Here is a 15,586-nt window from a genome sequence, read left to right as displayed (position 1 = left end):
TCTCTACAAAAGTCCGTTATCACAAATCCATCATCTCCAGTGCAGCTTTTGGGTTCAATTTAATTGACCAAAAGTTAGTCCCAATCCAGGCTTAAAAAAGCCCCTGATTGTCATTTACTGATTTCGGAGATGAGTGTTGATGAGGGTTTCTCCACCGATTCTTTCTAAGATTATCCCATCTTTCAAGATTTGATACTTGGGAAAGATATTTTCTTAAGCAATTGCTTTTTTAGAGATGCTGGCAGCCTCCTTCCCCTTCAGCCATCTCCAGCAATGTGTCCTAACACTATGTCCTACAGCGAGGAGGGGAAGATCATCTTTAGTTCTCAATTTTTGCTCTGATGCCCCACCAGTTTCTCTCCAGCTGAGTCACCACAGAGAAAGATTGCTCCTTCCGTCCCTTTTCCCCAAGAGCCCGCTCTGCTGCTGTGGAGGTAGGGGCTCACAACAGCTTTAAGCAGTATATCTGTCTGCAAAATAGTTCAAGCAAGGCTCAGCAATGGATTTGGAGGCCAGACATCTCAAATGAGTTATTCAACAAGTCCACTAGGCAGGCTTTTGTAGATGCTTTTACGGAAGGAAAATACTATGTACGTTTCCCCATCGCCATACCCTTTGTGAATGTTTATAACACAACATGTTTCTGCTGTTTGCCTGGAGCTGCTGAGTTTGTACCTAGAGATCTGTATTCCCCATTGAGCAGCTTTCCAAATTTCCTGTTTGCTGCCAAATTTCCTGTCTGCTTGTTTGAGAGCTGCTCATGGAAGTTCAGTCATTAAATGCACCATCATTTTCACTGAATGCTTAAAAAAATACAGATATTATGTTTTCCAAGAGATTTTCCTGGAAAGCACTTGCTCTAAGATTTCTCCTTTGGATACTTCACTGCCAGATGAGTTAAGAAGCAGATAGTAATCTTTGAATTTGAGATGAACAATATAAAACAGTCTTTCTATCCCTAGTTAAAAATTGAATTGGGTTAAATTATGCCCTTGTGTTGGATTGCCTTTAAGTGACAATTAAAAACTTGCTGTGTGAAGTAAATATTGATGGCTTATGATTACTTTAATTGTTTTTTCCATCTGTATTCCTTGTTGATTAGCAAGGTGATTTCTGTTTGCTTTACCAGTAATTACACAATCTGCTGTAATGAGTTGTTCCCAAACAGCATTGAAATCCCATTTGTATTCTTGGGAAATTATCCTAAAAGCATGCGAATTTCATCTAGTTTCTGTTCAGAAAAGCACACAGGAACAGAATGACAAAAATACAGCCGAGGCAAAGTAAAAATAATGTAGCTTGTCACTTGGAGAAGCATCTTAAGAGTGAACTTCTTAGTGCTCTCTGCGAGTTATCAAAAATCCACGGGTTTCAACACGGTACTATTACTTCAGAATTCTTTTTTGACTAGTTTTCTTCCAGTTCCTCAAAGCAAATGCTCATGTGGGATTTTTGAAGATGTCTCAGTGCACATTCTTCTGGGCCTCTGCTGATGGCATAAACCTCCCAGATAACTAATAGGAAAGAGAATCCCTCTCCAGAAGCCAGGGAGCTTGGTTTTGAAGAGAAAAAAAAAGAAGAAAAAAAAATGCTGGTTTACTACATATTGGCTAATTCAGGATAAGTGAAAAAAAAAATTCCACATGAAGATGAGATAAGTGGTTTTAATATGTGTTAGCAGGTCAGCCGATGCTGTAAATCTCCCTGCTGCCTCCCCACATTTTATCTCAACATAACACATGCAAAAACATCCAAATGTCTTGTCTTATCTTGGTTTGCACCTCATGTTGGTTACTACATAGATGCTAAAAGGAGAGCAACCAGGCTTTGCCAAGAGGAAGCACAAGCTTGGTTTCAGACAAGGCACAGCAGGACAAAGAATGCTGCAGCTGGAGGAAAAGGGACAGTAAACGGAGGTGAGGAGAAAAGTCCAGCAGTAAGCGTAGCTCACTGCCTGCCTACACCTTGTGAAATGGTTGCAATATGAAGAATTACTGCAATTACTGAAGAATTTCAATTACTGAGGGAGAATTTCAACTTTTGAAAGTGGTGTAAAAAACTCGTTCGAACTCAGATTCTGCTGAACTGAGTTTACCAACCATGTTTATTTTTTGAAGTTATTTAAAGATGGAGCACATTTCAATGTCCTTTTTTAGAAGAATATGCTTAAAAAGAAAATAATGAATAAAACCCTGGAGCTCTTGCATGCAGCTTGCTTGGCCCTTTCCATTACTGTGAGTGTAGCAGCCAAATTCCTTATACAGTGATGTTCTCCCTTGCACGGAGGATCAGAGCTGGGAGGGACATGTAAACTGTATTTAATACTCCAGACAGAGTCCCACACGTTCTGCAGGGACAGGGAGGATTGTCCTACCGTTCCTCTCCCTGATGACCAGCAACTTTGCAACCTCAACTGTTGCAGACTGAAAAATATCTTCCCACCAAGCCTGTGGCTCCGTCCAGGATGGCCAGGCACAGCTCAAGAGACTGGTGCCAGGAGGAGGGGAAGGAAGAAGTGAAGGGAGAGAAGCAGCCTGCAGAGGGGTCAGGGATTCTTTATTGCGGGGGGGAGAGATCAAAGGAATTGGGTTGAAACTTGAAAGCTGGGCCCCAGTGGTGTAGAGACTTTGTGCTGGCCTCCTACCCTGGTATGACTGGCTTTGGGGTGCTTTGTGCTAAGGCAAATGAAGATGAGGATTCCTACTTGTAGTATGTACTCCTACTTGTACCGTTGTCCTTTCTGGCAGAAATTGGGGATCCTCTAATTCTGACTCTCTCTCCATCCTAGCATATTCAATACAATATCAAGATCAATCAGGTTCAAGAATCCAACTAAGCAGAGATGATTTTCAAGCTAAGACTGTCATATTTCCCACATCAACTTGGTATTTTTCATATTGATTTGGAATATCTGATTAAATAAGTGCTTCAGGGAATCAAGCAAATCCAGAACAGCACCTTGTGGAAACAGCCCAAACGGATTTTTCTCTCTTTTTTTTTTTTATCATGTCATATGTAAGTAGGGTTGATCCTAATCCTGCCCAGAAATAAGCATGCCTTCAGCTCAGCACCTCAACTCCCACCGGCTGGGATGGAAATGCAGCAGAGCTAAGGGGCCTGAACCCCCAGGAAAATGTTCTCTCAGTAATCACTATGCGAACCTCTGGCATTATAAGGCTATCTTCAAATAATAAATAATAATCAAGCATATTCCCGTCTACTCCTGACAACAGCATTCAGCATCAGGAAGGTACCCTGGGATGAATCGTGCAGTGTTTTTGGAGATCTTTGTAACGGGAGAGTATCTTTCCTCTTCAGCTGCCCTAAATCAAGGCTGTCTCCACATGGCATCTGGACGAGAAGCAGAATGTAGTTGATGATGAAGAAATTCTTTTGCTCAAAATCCCAGTAGAAATACGAGACTTTTCAAGGCAGACGCACCTGCACAGCCACCACTGCTGCAACAAGGAGAAAGACTTTGGGTCTTGGCCAAGGTTTGGCTGATCAAGAAGTGTCATGTGGTCCCCAAAAGTCACAGCGATCCCTCTGCCATCCCTACCCAGTGCTGATAAACAGGACCCAGAGGTCTGGCAAAGGTGTCTGTTTGCAGTGAAAAGGTGAATTGAGACAAGCTGAAAATCCATTTGGAAAGGGTGGGGTGGGAAAACTGCAAATCAATAAGTCAGTTTGCGATCTCGCTGGATGTAAACTCGCAGCAGCAGGTCGTTCGACTCGCCCTCAGAAATTTGCTGAGGTTTAATTCTTGATTCGCAGCCATCTGCCTTGGGAATTGACTGGAGTTGTTAGAAAAGCCTGAGCAGGTGTAAAGGAGGTGACAGATTAAGAGAACAGCGAGACGTAAAGAGGTTCTTCTGGAAACTGCCAGGAAGCAATTAGGATGGAGGAATGATTTATTTAAAAGCATTTAAGCCAACAGGAGTGACACATGCTGTTTGGAACAAGGCTGCCCTCTGAAAAGGAAATATTGCCTCAAAAAGCATGGACATGAGGACCAGGAAACAAGCTGAGAAGATGGAATATTAATAGAGTTTCACAGACTTAGTCTGAGTAGTAGATGGGGAAACAAAAAATAAGAAAAGAAGAGGAAGTGTCCCAGAGAAAAAAAAACATGAGTGGGTGATGTAAAAGCCTTTTTTAACTTGAGTTATAAGAAGCAGCATTGGGCTTTCCAGGAGATAATTTTTGTTTATAATTAATCTAGGTGCCCGTGTAGCCCGTCACATTATGATACACGAGAGGACTCCACAAGCAGTAATGAACTCGGCTGCTGGTGAGGGAAGCTGTTCATTAACTTGTTTACAGATGCGCTTTCATCTCCATGCCATGGACTAACTCCAGAGCAGCCCTAAGGAGTTCGTAGTCTTTACCTGAATGTGAGGGTTGTGATTCAAAGGAACAGGTAGCAGAGGTGGGAATTTGGTTTAGGTCACCTTAGTCTCTCTCTAATATCCTAATTTGAAGACTTTCCTTTAACTTTATGCCCTTCATTCATAACATGCAGTTTCTGGATTGGCAGGTGCAATCATACAGTTAGGCATCCATATGGCAGAAAATGCAATGTCAGAATGAAAGGGTAACAAGATATTTAAAAAAAAAAAGGCAATAATAAATGTCTGCTCAGAAATGGTAGATGATAAAGGGAATACCAACCTCATCACAAGCCCTTTTCTCCCGAAAGTATTTCAGAGTGGCAACAAGAAGTTCCATGTATTTCAATTTATTTGCAAATTCCCCTTTCCCTGTAGTTTTTCCAGTTTGCATTTGGGGTACAGACCTAATTTTGTTCCTTTTCAAATCAAGGGGAGCAACTTGGGACCACAGGCCTGGCTCTTTAAATATACTGGGCTGCCGCTCGGGCTGTGAAGATTTCTTTGGGTAATCCTATCCTTGGCAGCAATGGACAGGAGAAACCAGACTGCATTGAAAAGAGGCACCCAAAGTAATCCAAGCTCTCTTTCTTCTACTTTTTTTTTTAAAAAAAGCACAATTAGGGAAGGAGAGACAGGTGTTCCTGGGGCACACAAAAAGCTATTTGAAAGCACTGAGGGCCTGCATTAGCTGAAACTGCTTATTTAAATAAGTGGCCAGAGCTTTCAACTCAGCTGCTGTGTTCCCTTTCGAATGTCCTTTTTTTTCCCTGCTCCCTCCCCTGTAATTTGAACAAGCAGGTTAATTTGATAAAATCCCTCTCTGCATAAAACATATGCTGTTGCCCAAACCGGGAAGGAGGTCTCCTCTTCTCCCTGAGACAGCAGCTTGCAGGGTATCGCTCACAGCTGTGTGCTGCAGCAGGCAGACATTTAGTAGAGGTTCTCGTTGTTCTCCTGGGTTTTAGGATTTATATGACTAGCCAAGGAGGATTTTTACTGTTGCTCAGGCAGAACTCCTTGTTCCCTGGGCTCTGCTATTAATTCATCTCAGTGGTGATCTGGGGTTAATTCAAAAATGCCGTCTATGCCGAATAGCATCTGCCTTTGAATGGTGCTGCTCAGATCTGCTTCCAGCTCAGTCTAGCAGATGCTCGCTGGTTATCTGAAATTATGTGCTTTTAGGCTGGTGGGAAGGAACGCAAAAAAGAGAGGAGCGGCCCCTATTCCAGCTCAAACTCACCTCCTCGCTGTAGGAAACTCTGTCAGCCTCAGGTGAAACACTGCTCCCAAAGTCTGCGCCCTTTGGATTACTGCCACCAGCATAATTTCATGGCTAGGGAGACTGTGCATGCTACTGATATGCTATTAAAATGTATGCATATAAGAAGGAACCCCACTACTGTTACAAATGCAATAGCTCCTTGGGAAAAAGAGTCCGATCTTTTGATTAAAGACCGTTTCCCCTGTGTGTGCTGAAAGGAAGCCGCATTATTGCACTTCCTACTTTATAATTGTTTTTCTGCAGCCTTAAAATTCTCTTCTGACAACTTTACTGGGCTTTACATTGGTTTACAACACTGATTTTTTAAGTCATTGTCAGATAATGAAGACATATATACCTATTGTATAACTTTATCTCTGTGTGTTCATCATGAACAATTTTAATAGTCCAAAAATGCTGCGTATCTGTTAACTGATGAATTACGGTAGGCACCAATGTGAGCACACTGGGAACCTAACACTACACAGGTGCCACCTGCGTACAAATACATGAGCTGTATTTCCCATCTCAAGAACGACAATATTCCACTAAAGCAGTAAAACAAAAAGTGGCAGTTACTGAAAAACATCCCGATTCCTGGACAAGACATTTTTTTGGTCAAATATAATCTAGTAGTGGATTGTCAAAATAATTAAGAAATTGAGACATTACTCTCATTAGAACATATTAGCAATAACTTTGAACAGTTATCGGTGAGGCTAGCCTCTCTTCAGAGAACATTGCCTCTGTTCTAGCAGTCAAAATTCATTGATTCTTCTTGATTTTGCCCTGGAAACACGTATGAATGTCATACAGTGGGGCACTCTAGACCTGTGCTGCTAATGCCGCTAAGCCACATAGATAACAGGAGGCTGGCTTTCAAAACACCAGCCACAGGCCCGGTAATCCCCATGGCTGGTATTTCTAGTGTTCAATGCAGCTACAAGATTTAAAATCTCACATTTTTACCTTGAGCATAACACTGAAAATGGCAAAAATGAAAGCTGTGGCGTTCATTTATCTCTCCCTTTACCCAGCTGCAGGAAGCTGGCATACAAACCATTGTAAAATCTATATAGATAAACTTGCATATAGAAATATGTAGCAATATAGAAATATGTAGCAATATAGAAATACAGAAATACAGGTCTATAGGCATATAGATATAATATATTTACAGATATAGTATATTTATAGACACATAGATAAAACTATGTCTGGGCAAAGAAAGTAAGGAACGGGGCAAAAAACTTCCCTACATGCCAGGAGCAGAGAGAGCTCAACACCCTCTGTCTGTCTACAATGGCAAGAAGAAGCCAAGGTGTGTAGGTAACATCAACATGGCTTTGCCTGGAGCCTGAGCTGGGAAACTCTGCTATTCAGCTGGGCAGTAAATGCTGTCTTTCAGGGTTTCCACTCTTTTGGATTGGAATAAATTTTGGGAAGTTACTGACAGCGCTGAGGCTGGACTTTTGTTGGGCTGTGCTGAGACAACCTGAAGAAAGCAAAAGGGAAGAGCTGCCATGTGATTGAAATCCTAGCCCGTGTGATTGGTGAGGCTTTTGCCGTTAATGTCTGTGGAGACAGGATTGCATACACTGATTTATGAGGACCACTCCCCACCTTAGGGACTCTCGTTGCTGGCCAGGTTGTACACTGGGGTTCACGCTAGATAGACAATTCCAGTGACAACATTGTCCTGGGAACTTCAGAGGCACCAAATGAAAAGCAAGCCAAGGGGATAAGGAACAGTCTAGAGCTAACGTGGAGGATATTATTACTTGATTAAGTTAAGGGTCAGGAAAGTTTAGATGGAAAGCTGTGAAAGCTTCTTAGTAAGATCTAGCAGGTTCTGGAAAGACCCTCAAGGGAAATGCTAGAAGTAGAGCATCTGCAAATGAGAACAATAATAAGGCTTCTTGGGCCAGAAGAAGTGCACAGGAGGATGAGAGACTCCGTAGCTTGCCTGTTAGCACACATGCCATGTGAAAGGTGAAGGTGAGGTGAAAGCTCAAGCCCAACAGCAAGTTGTGCATTTTATGGGAAATGGTTCCAGGCAATAGTGACTCCTTAGGATTCACCTGCTCTCCACGATGTTACAGTGCTGCCCGGTCTTCAGAGTTTGGGTTTGGGTTTTTTTCTAAAAAACCTATAAAACTATTTGCAAACAGATACTGAAAGGATCAGAAATGTGTACCATATTGTGAGTCTGGAGGTTACATTGACCCTGGAGGTGCTTCCTGGGTGCCGGCACGTTTCTGATACTGAGCAGCGCACAAAGCAGAATCTTACAGCAGCTGTGGGCTGCACAGCCTTGTAACAGGAAAAAAAAGGTAATAGAAACAGCTGACTTCACCTTTTGCTGTGATTATGTGGGGCAGTCAGCACCAATTTTGAACACTGCTTGATTTTTTTCCTAAAAATAGCCTTCCGGGTCACTTTTAATCAAGTCCAAATGGCCAAGTCTCTGTGTTAGTAATTCTCCTATAAATGAAATTTGACGGGGATACCTTCAAAACCAACATCCAAGCATTTAAACAAGTTGTCTCAAACTCAGTTCTGACTCCAGGCCTTGTAAATCATTGCCAAATATCACACAGCTTCACGGCCTAATCCTCTGAAGAGATATCTAATGCTGTGTAAATCTGTGTCAGGAGGACAACAGCACCTGTGATGTGTTTCAGGGTGACATTTACGGGACTCCAAAGAAAATGGTAACCCTCTCAGATCCGTAGTCTGGTCTTGCAGGATTTGAACAGAATGTCTTCTGCCTCGAGAGAAAGGGGAGTTATAAGACATAAATCCAGGATGAGTGAGGAAGCATGCAGATGCACAAGGCAGTGTGAAGACCTTGAGAAGATCTGACTTTCAGTCACTGTGGGTGAAGCTAGCAAAGAAGGGTGTTGGGTGCTCTCTGACTAATTTTCTTTTAAATGTCTACATTCATTTTACAAATGAATGAACTTCCCTTGGTATGTGAGTGTGTGGATCTTGGTTTCTATCACTGAGCATGCTATCATTGAGCTGTTTTTCTTATACATCCAGCCTTTCTGGATAGGAAGCTCCAAGGCTTTATGGGGTTAAGACCGTTTTTGGCACTGAACTTTCCACCAAAGACAGAAATACGTGCCACAGTGTTACTCCTATCATGATATCTCAATAATGCCAGTTATATTAGTTTTAAGATGACTTATTTGAATGGCTTTAGTATATAAGTGTGCTGTGCATTTGCTTACTGCTATTAGACAAATCCTTCAGCCCTTTCTCATTATTTAGGCAACATTAAGTCAATGAGGAGAGTGACTGAAAGGAGAAGGCTTTGGACTGTATGTTAATGCAACTTCAGGGTACAGGATGTAATCAAGGCTGGTAAGAAATAGGGAAGACAGAAAATGGGTGCTGCCTCAGTTTGGAAGCACTGGTGAGTTTAAGATGTTTTTTAAGACAAACCCAGATTTCGACCTTTAACTGTGAGCATTGACTGAGGAGGATTTAGGTGAAAGAAGCAAGTCAAACCTATAGCATTGCTTACTGTGAAATAACTTCTTAGGAATGCTCATGTCGTGGGTTCAGATCTGCTTTCTTAGAGATGGAAGCAAAGGCTTCACTGGTGATTTTCACCTCCCCCATGTCTAAGGGGCCTAAGACATCAGACCTTGAATCCAGTCTGCCTGTCTACTGTGATGGTTTTATAGCACACTCACCACTAAAATGCAGAAGTGTTTATTAGGACCTTCCTTCCGCGTCAACCGCGGGGTCTGTACACAAGAAGTGAGTTCGTGTCACACCTTGTTAAAGAGTGACATGTTAAAGCGTGACAGTCAGCCTCTGTGCCACTTACTTAGTAGTCTGCAGAGGTGGGCTGCCTTCTCCCAGCAGATACCAGCCCACTGCATCCAGCCCAACCTTGGTGTCTCTGAGACCTCCTGCCCTTAGGTTTGCTGTCACCCACATGCCACAATAAAGCCATCAATAGGTAAATAATTTAACAAATTGAACAAGTTTTACAAAGATGCTTAGCTGTGCAGACAGTGCTTGTACATAAATGAATGCATATTCAGGAGAAAGGTTGCTCCGCAGAGGACACTAGCTTGCGACTTAGGGGACCAGGCTCGTCTTATCCTGCTTTATCACAAACCTCATGGGTGACGCTGGGCTGGTCAGCCAGCAGTGGGGTTCAGAGGAAAATATCATCCCATCCTAAAATGAAAAGGAAGGGTTCCCACCAGAGCTGTCTGTCTTCATGGGGGAGACTAAAGTTTCCTTTTACTTTAAGCACCTATTTTTTATATAGTGTAGAAGAATCCCTGGTTTTAAACTTAGCTGCTATCTTTAAAATGGCAATAAAGCACACTCCTTCCAGATAAGCATTCAACACTCACATTGGTGAGTGTGAGATAATCCGATACTACGGTAACTGGGGCTGTGAAAACAGCTAAAGTAAGATGGGAGTAAGGGAACCGTGATGAACAATATACATAGGTCTCGCTCTTCTAAGAAAATAATAGTTTGTAATATGTAGCAGTTAATTTTGCTTCTTTTTTTAACACATGCAAATTGACATGATACCTGTGGTGTTGGAGAGCTGTTTGTTTCTCCCTGCTCGGTAAGAATTCAGGCTGCGAACACTGATTTGAGCACGTAAAACCCAATTGCTCCGTGTGTTTTTTAATCTGACCCATAATCTCCACTGCCATTCAGTTCATCCAGACTCCAGTCCTGTGCCTGATAGCATCTGCATTTCTGACCAACTGGGCACTGCAAAAGGTCTGAGAACATGAAGAGCATTGGAACCCCTCCATGCTGTCTCCAGATTCGGAAATAGATAATTTATTTCAAAGAAATAGTCTTTGAGAAGTATGAACCTCAACGTTGAGCACCTGTCAAGTTTCCTTCTCCTTTAGAGGCTGTGCAGAAACCAGAAAAAGTGAAAAAGTGCAGAATCAAGGTGTCATGCACATCATTCTTTGAGAGTCTATGGTATAAAGTCATGTCTATCAGCAATCTAGAAGACTTGTTTCTAATCAGTAAGTTTAAGATTAGTAATTGAATGGTAATGCTAAAATCTTTTATCTCTGCTAGAAATGGTTAGATCTTACAGGTGCTTTCATCCAGAAAGCCCTAAATTATAACACTTACGTGACTCATATTTTCAATAGTGGAAGATACACACACTTTGGGGAGTGTACAGGAAACCTACAGCACAGGCATCACAGAGCAGTGGTTTTGCAATAGTGATCTCCTTTCTCATCCACTTTGTGCAAGGTGACATTAAGAGGATTTCTGTGTGCTTAGTTAAAAGAAAACCAACAGCTTTCAAAGTCTGTATTTCTATAAATTTTGCATTAAAGTGAAAACAAAAGTTTTGTGAGTTGGTAAGAGTTCTGTATATGTGTAGATATAAAAATATCCTTTTTTCTGTGTAGGTTTAATTTAATGTCTTCCATGTAAGATTTTTTTTCCACTGTTCCACTAACCAGCTGTTTCTTTTCAGGAAGGAAAGTCAGAAGAGAAGGAAAATGGCAGGAGTGTACTAACGGATTGGATTTTTGCTTTGTGTCTCCATTCAGGTCTCTTTAATAAGCCTCATCGCCAATACACTTGGATACTCTGAAATGGGTCCCATTAAATCCCTCAGGACCCTCCGAGCTCTGCGACCTTTAAGAGCGTTGTCACGATTTGAAGGGATGAGGGTAAGAGTATATAAAGCATCAATCAAAGCTGAACTATGTGACATCAAGCATGTAACAGGAAACTGTTGCATGTGGTTTTGGCTTCATTTTGTCTGCAGAAGGAAATGGATGATAATGCTGTATCAAAATCAGAAATCACTCCTTTGTCTTGATTGCAATTGTATCATTATAGCTTTATCCTCTGGTGGATTTAATGATAAACTAATCCTGCTGCCTAACTTGTCATATTGCACTTTAAAACCCAGCTTTTTGGCCAAGGAAGCATCTGGCTAACAATTACCTCTCAATTATAAGGCGTATCAGGGGAATAACCAAGCTACAAGTTTGCTCCCTGCTTTTGACATGTATTAAAATGAGACTGACTGGGAAAGTTCTTAAGGACTTTTTCACTAATAATTAAAGCAAAAATTAGAAATGCTAAACATAGGGAAAGCAAATGGATGAATATATAAAATCTTTCCTTTGAACAGATTGCAGTTTTAATGTGGAATGTCAGGATTAACATTAAAACCATGTAGCTTGTGTTTGTTGCTCCATCTTGTGCATTGACCTCTTTCCTTTCTGCATTCCTTTGCCAGCATGGCTATATCCACACAGCATACCTGTTTATTAGTTAAGCCTACCTGCTACACTAATCAATTATTCTCTAGATAAGCACTTCATTTAACTCCTTACACCATGCATGACTTGCAGATGATGACAACTGTGTTCTGTATGAGGGGAGGGTACAGCTAATCTTGCAGATTGTACAGCAAGATAAAGCAAATCTGTGACAAAATTATACGTAAAACAACCTACACTGTCTGACAATCCCAAATCTCTCTACTAGGCCAACGAAAATGCTACAGCTTTCATACTGAGGTATATTCAGGGTAAAGCTTTCCTCTAGACAAAATTTTGGTCTGAATCATCAGTGACTAAAATGTGTAGTTCATGCACTGAGCTCCAAGCAATTAACTGTTCTTATTGCAATACCCTTGCAGTAAGACAGACTGAAGGCTAGAGAGCCTAACGACCAAGATAACCCAGGAAATACGGTGACAGAGCAATTTTTGAAAACCCTGTACCAATGCTTTGCCTATTCTGTGGAAGACCAGAATTGGGGATCTATGGCTTTATCCCACAGTCCTTGTGATTATCTAAATGACATTATTTTTGTGGGTGAAGATCAGACAAATCTAGTTGCAGACCACTCTCCTTTGTGTTAGTACTAAGACAAAAAGATTCAAAAGGCTCTATTCATCTCGGCACCCAAACCTGAATTGTTTTGTTCACCACACTCTTTTCAGCAAACACAGGCAATATTTTACAGGTTATTCACAAAATAAAACAAAAGCAAGCTGCAGATACTCAGCTGGCACAAAGTGATGTTGCACTACCAACATTAATTAAAGCTCTCGACTCCTATGTCATCTGATGACCTCACCCCAAGTCTTTATTAAACATTCGCAAATTGAGCAAAAGTTGGTATCAGCAAAAGCTGCACTAGTTTAACTACCAGAGTGATTTGTGAACGGACTCTCCCAAATCAATTTAAATCTGGCTTATGAAGGCTTAGCTTCTACTGGTGGATTTGCAAGTTCAAGCAAAACCCCTTTAACATATTCTAAGCTGACATAAGAATGTTCACTCATGACTTTGCATCAGTTTAACTAAATTGGATTCAAACCTGAAAAGCAGTGGGAAGGCTAGCCCAAAGCATCAGAGAAGTGAGACTGAAATAGGAAAGAAAGAATGTGAAAAAGTTTGCATCTCTATCTGAGAATAGCAAGAGGTTGGCTTGGTAGAGATCTTACGTGGCATAGACACATGCATCAGCCCTGCACGTTTGCTTCCTAACATGCTCATACTTGTAGGCTCCCCTGGTCCCTGACCCAACATCCCTTTTCTTCTCTGTACCATTGCTGCAGCCGAAATATGTTCAGTCATTCTGAGCTATTGGAGGTAGTGAATTAGCTTGTAAACTATGATAAAGTGTAATTGAGAATACGTGCTATTGGAAAATCAAATCATTTTATTTTTAGTTTGTCTAACCACACTTAACACGACTAGGGACAGTTAGACCTTTCATTATTAGGAGTTCATATGCTCCAAAATGCACAGGAAAATTGCCAGCGCAGTGATGGATTAAATAATGATAATGTTGAGAAGCAAACACTGACAGTAAGACAATAATAATAGTTTGCTCTATTATAATGTCTTTTTCTTGAATAACTGAAAGATCTCTGCATGGCTAGAACAGGAGCAAGAAAGTTGTCATTTATACTGCAGTAAGAGACTTATTTCATTGACGCTGTACCTAAATTTTGGAAACAATTGGTCCTGAGGCAAAGGCACAGAGTAAGACTCTTATGGCCAAGAGGACCTGTTTCCATCAAACTTCAGCCCTTTCCCTGTCTTCAAACAGGCTGGGACCTGAGTTTGACACAAGTCCCAGCAGCTCCCATGAGAGGTCTGCAAAATAAGGCTGAACTGTTGCCATCTTGCCCCTCTGTCCCCAGAAAAGATCCCAGTAAGACCAGTATCCCACCTGACAGTTACTGTAGATCCTGGGGTTTTCCATACACATGCCACCACCCTGCCTCACCCACTGCTTTCCAGGCAGTATTAGGGCCCAGCGTAAATTAACTTAAGTCTGCCTGTCCTGAATCATGAAGTCTCCCATGTCTCCTCATTTGTTGTCCATCAGGGAGTTGTTTCAGAGGTGCCACTTCCCTGCAAGTTTCTTCCCAGCAAGGGAGGTTATTGCAGTATTTTAAAAGGATGAGTGGGATGATGATAGACCATTTAATGTGAAAATGATACTAGGCAAAGTCATGGTGAGGCTGCTACAAGATACATGCAGGAAAGAAATAGCATAATTAATGCTAGTTAGCATGATTTCATGGGAATAGTTCTTGTAAATCCGATATGGTCCTTTGATTTGATTACAAATTATGCTGATGACGGTAACTGTGCTGATATAATATCCTTAGATTTCAGAGAGGAATCTGATACCACGGGACATTGTGATGAAAACACAGGCTTTGTACCAAGCCAAGTAAACATATTTTAAATTAATTTTAAATGGCTGATGGATCTCAAAAAATAATTGTAAACAGTGATGACACTGTAAATTTGGTGATGAGTGTCTCAGGGTGAGGGATCCTTCAGAATGAGAACTGTCCTTAATCTGGACTTTAACAGCATCTGGAAGAAAATATAAAATCTTTGCTGACAACACACAAAGTGAGCGGAGTAGTAAGTGATATTACGGATAAGGGAATTATACTGACTGATCTGGATCACCGTGAAGAACAGATCAATTGTACAACATGCATTTTAATAAAACCACGTATGTTGTACACCTCGGGAGGAGGAAAGTAGGTCACCCCGGGGGACGTTTCTTGGAAAACAGCAGCTGAGAAGGACTTAGGGATTGGGATGACTGTTCAACAGGACACAAGCTTTTGGGCAGGTCCAATAAATGAGGTGACTATTACAATCCCTCAATATGTAGGGAAATAACCCAGCAAGCAGAGGGAGAGGGCAGTACTTCAGTACTGGAATTCCACCAAACTGCTGCAAATGGGGTGGTAAAAATGGGAAAGTCTCTGCAGGGAGCTATGAGCATGATTAGAAAACTGAAGGAACCATGACAGTTAGAAAGAAGCTCTGTTTTTTAAATTTTTTAATTAGCCAAAGCAACATTCACTGGTAACTCACATGCAGTGAAGATGGGAATAATAGGAGAAGATATCTAACAGCAGATGACTAGTGCCTCAAGTTTGACAAATTCAACCTAAAAATACAGCACCTGTTTCTAACAGTGAGGGCAAAGGACACCAGGAATAGATTATCTAATAATAAAATTTTTGTCCATTATTTGACATCATGACACTGTAAATTAGATGTCTTTGCAAAAGCTGTGCCCAGTCTTGGCTAGGAGTTATAACCTGGGGCTGAAATTACTGTGGGAAGTCTGGTGGGCTCTGTTGTAGCAAAGGGAGGATTTAACACATTATGCAAGTCTATCTCCAGATTTAAAATCTGAATCAGCTTCGGCTGAGGAGGTGGCCCACGAGATCAGGAGAGCTGGGGGCCAGGCACAGACTATAGATTTGCACCGCTGTGGATTAGGGCAGAGGGTGGCTCAGTTTCTAGGCTACCCCTAACAAAAAGTCACCTGGAAGGTGGTTTCAGCTATAAAGGTATTGATGGAAACCGAGAGGCGTGAAACCTTTTCTTATACATGGCTATGT

The 15,586-nt window shown here is 41.5% G+C and overlaps 1 protein-coding gene across 4 annotated transcripts in view; it reads left to right on the top strand.

Moving 5' to 3' along the window:
• Positions 1 to 15,586, top strand: part of SCN5A (sodium voltage-gated channel alpha subunit 5) — a 219,248-nt gene that overhangs the window by 184,447 nt on the left and 19,215 nt on the right. For all 4 annotated transcript variants that reach the window (XM_052807527.1, XM_052807518.1, XM_052807509.1 and 1 more), the window contains one exon: positions 11,223 to 11,345. In XM_052807527.1, coding sequence (XP_052663487.1) covers positions 11,223 to 11,345 — 123 coding nt within the window. The remainder of the gene's footprint in view (positions 1 to 11,222; positions 11,346 to 15,586) is intronic.

Source organism: Harpia harpyja, chromosome 1, assembly GCF_026419915.1.
Source record: "Harpia harpyja isolate bHarHar1 chromosome 1, bHarHar1 primary haplotype, whole genome shotgun sequence".
NCBI lineage: Eukaryota > Metazoa > Chordata > Aves > Accipitriformes > Accipitridae > Harpia > Harpia harpyja.
Note: the sequence above shows the minus strand (reverse complement) of the source record. Positions and strands in the feature narration are given on the sequence as shown.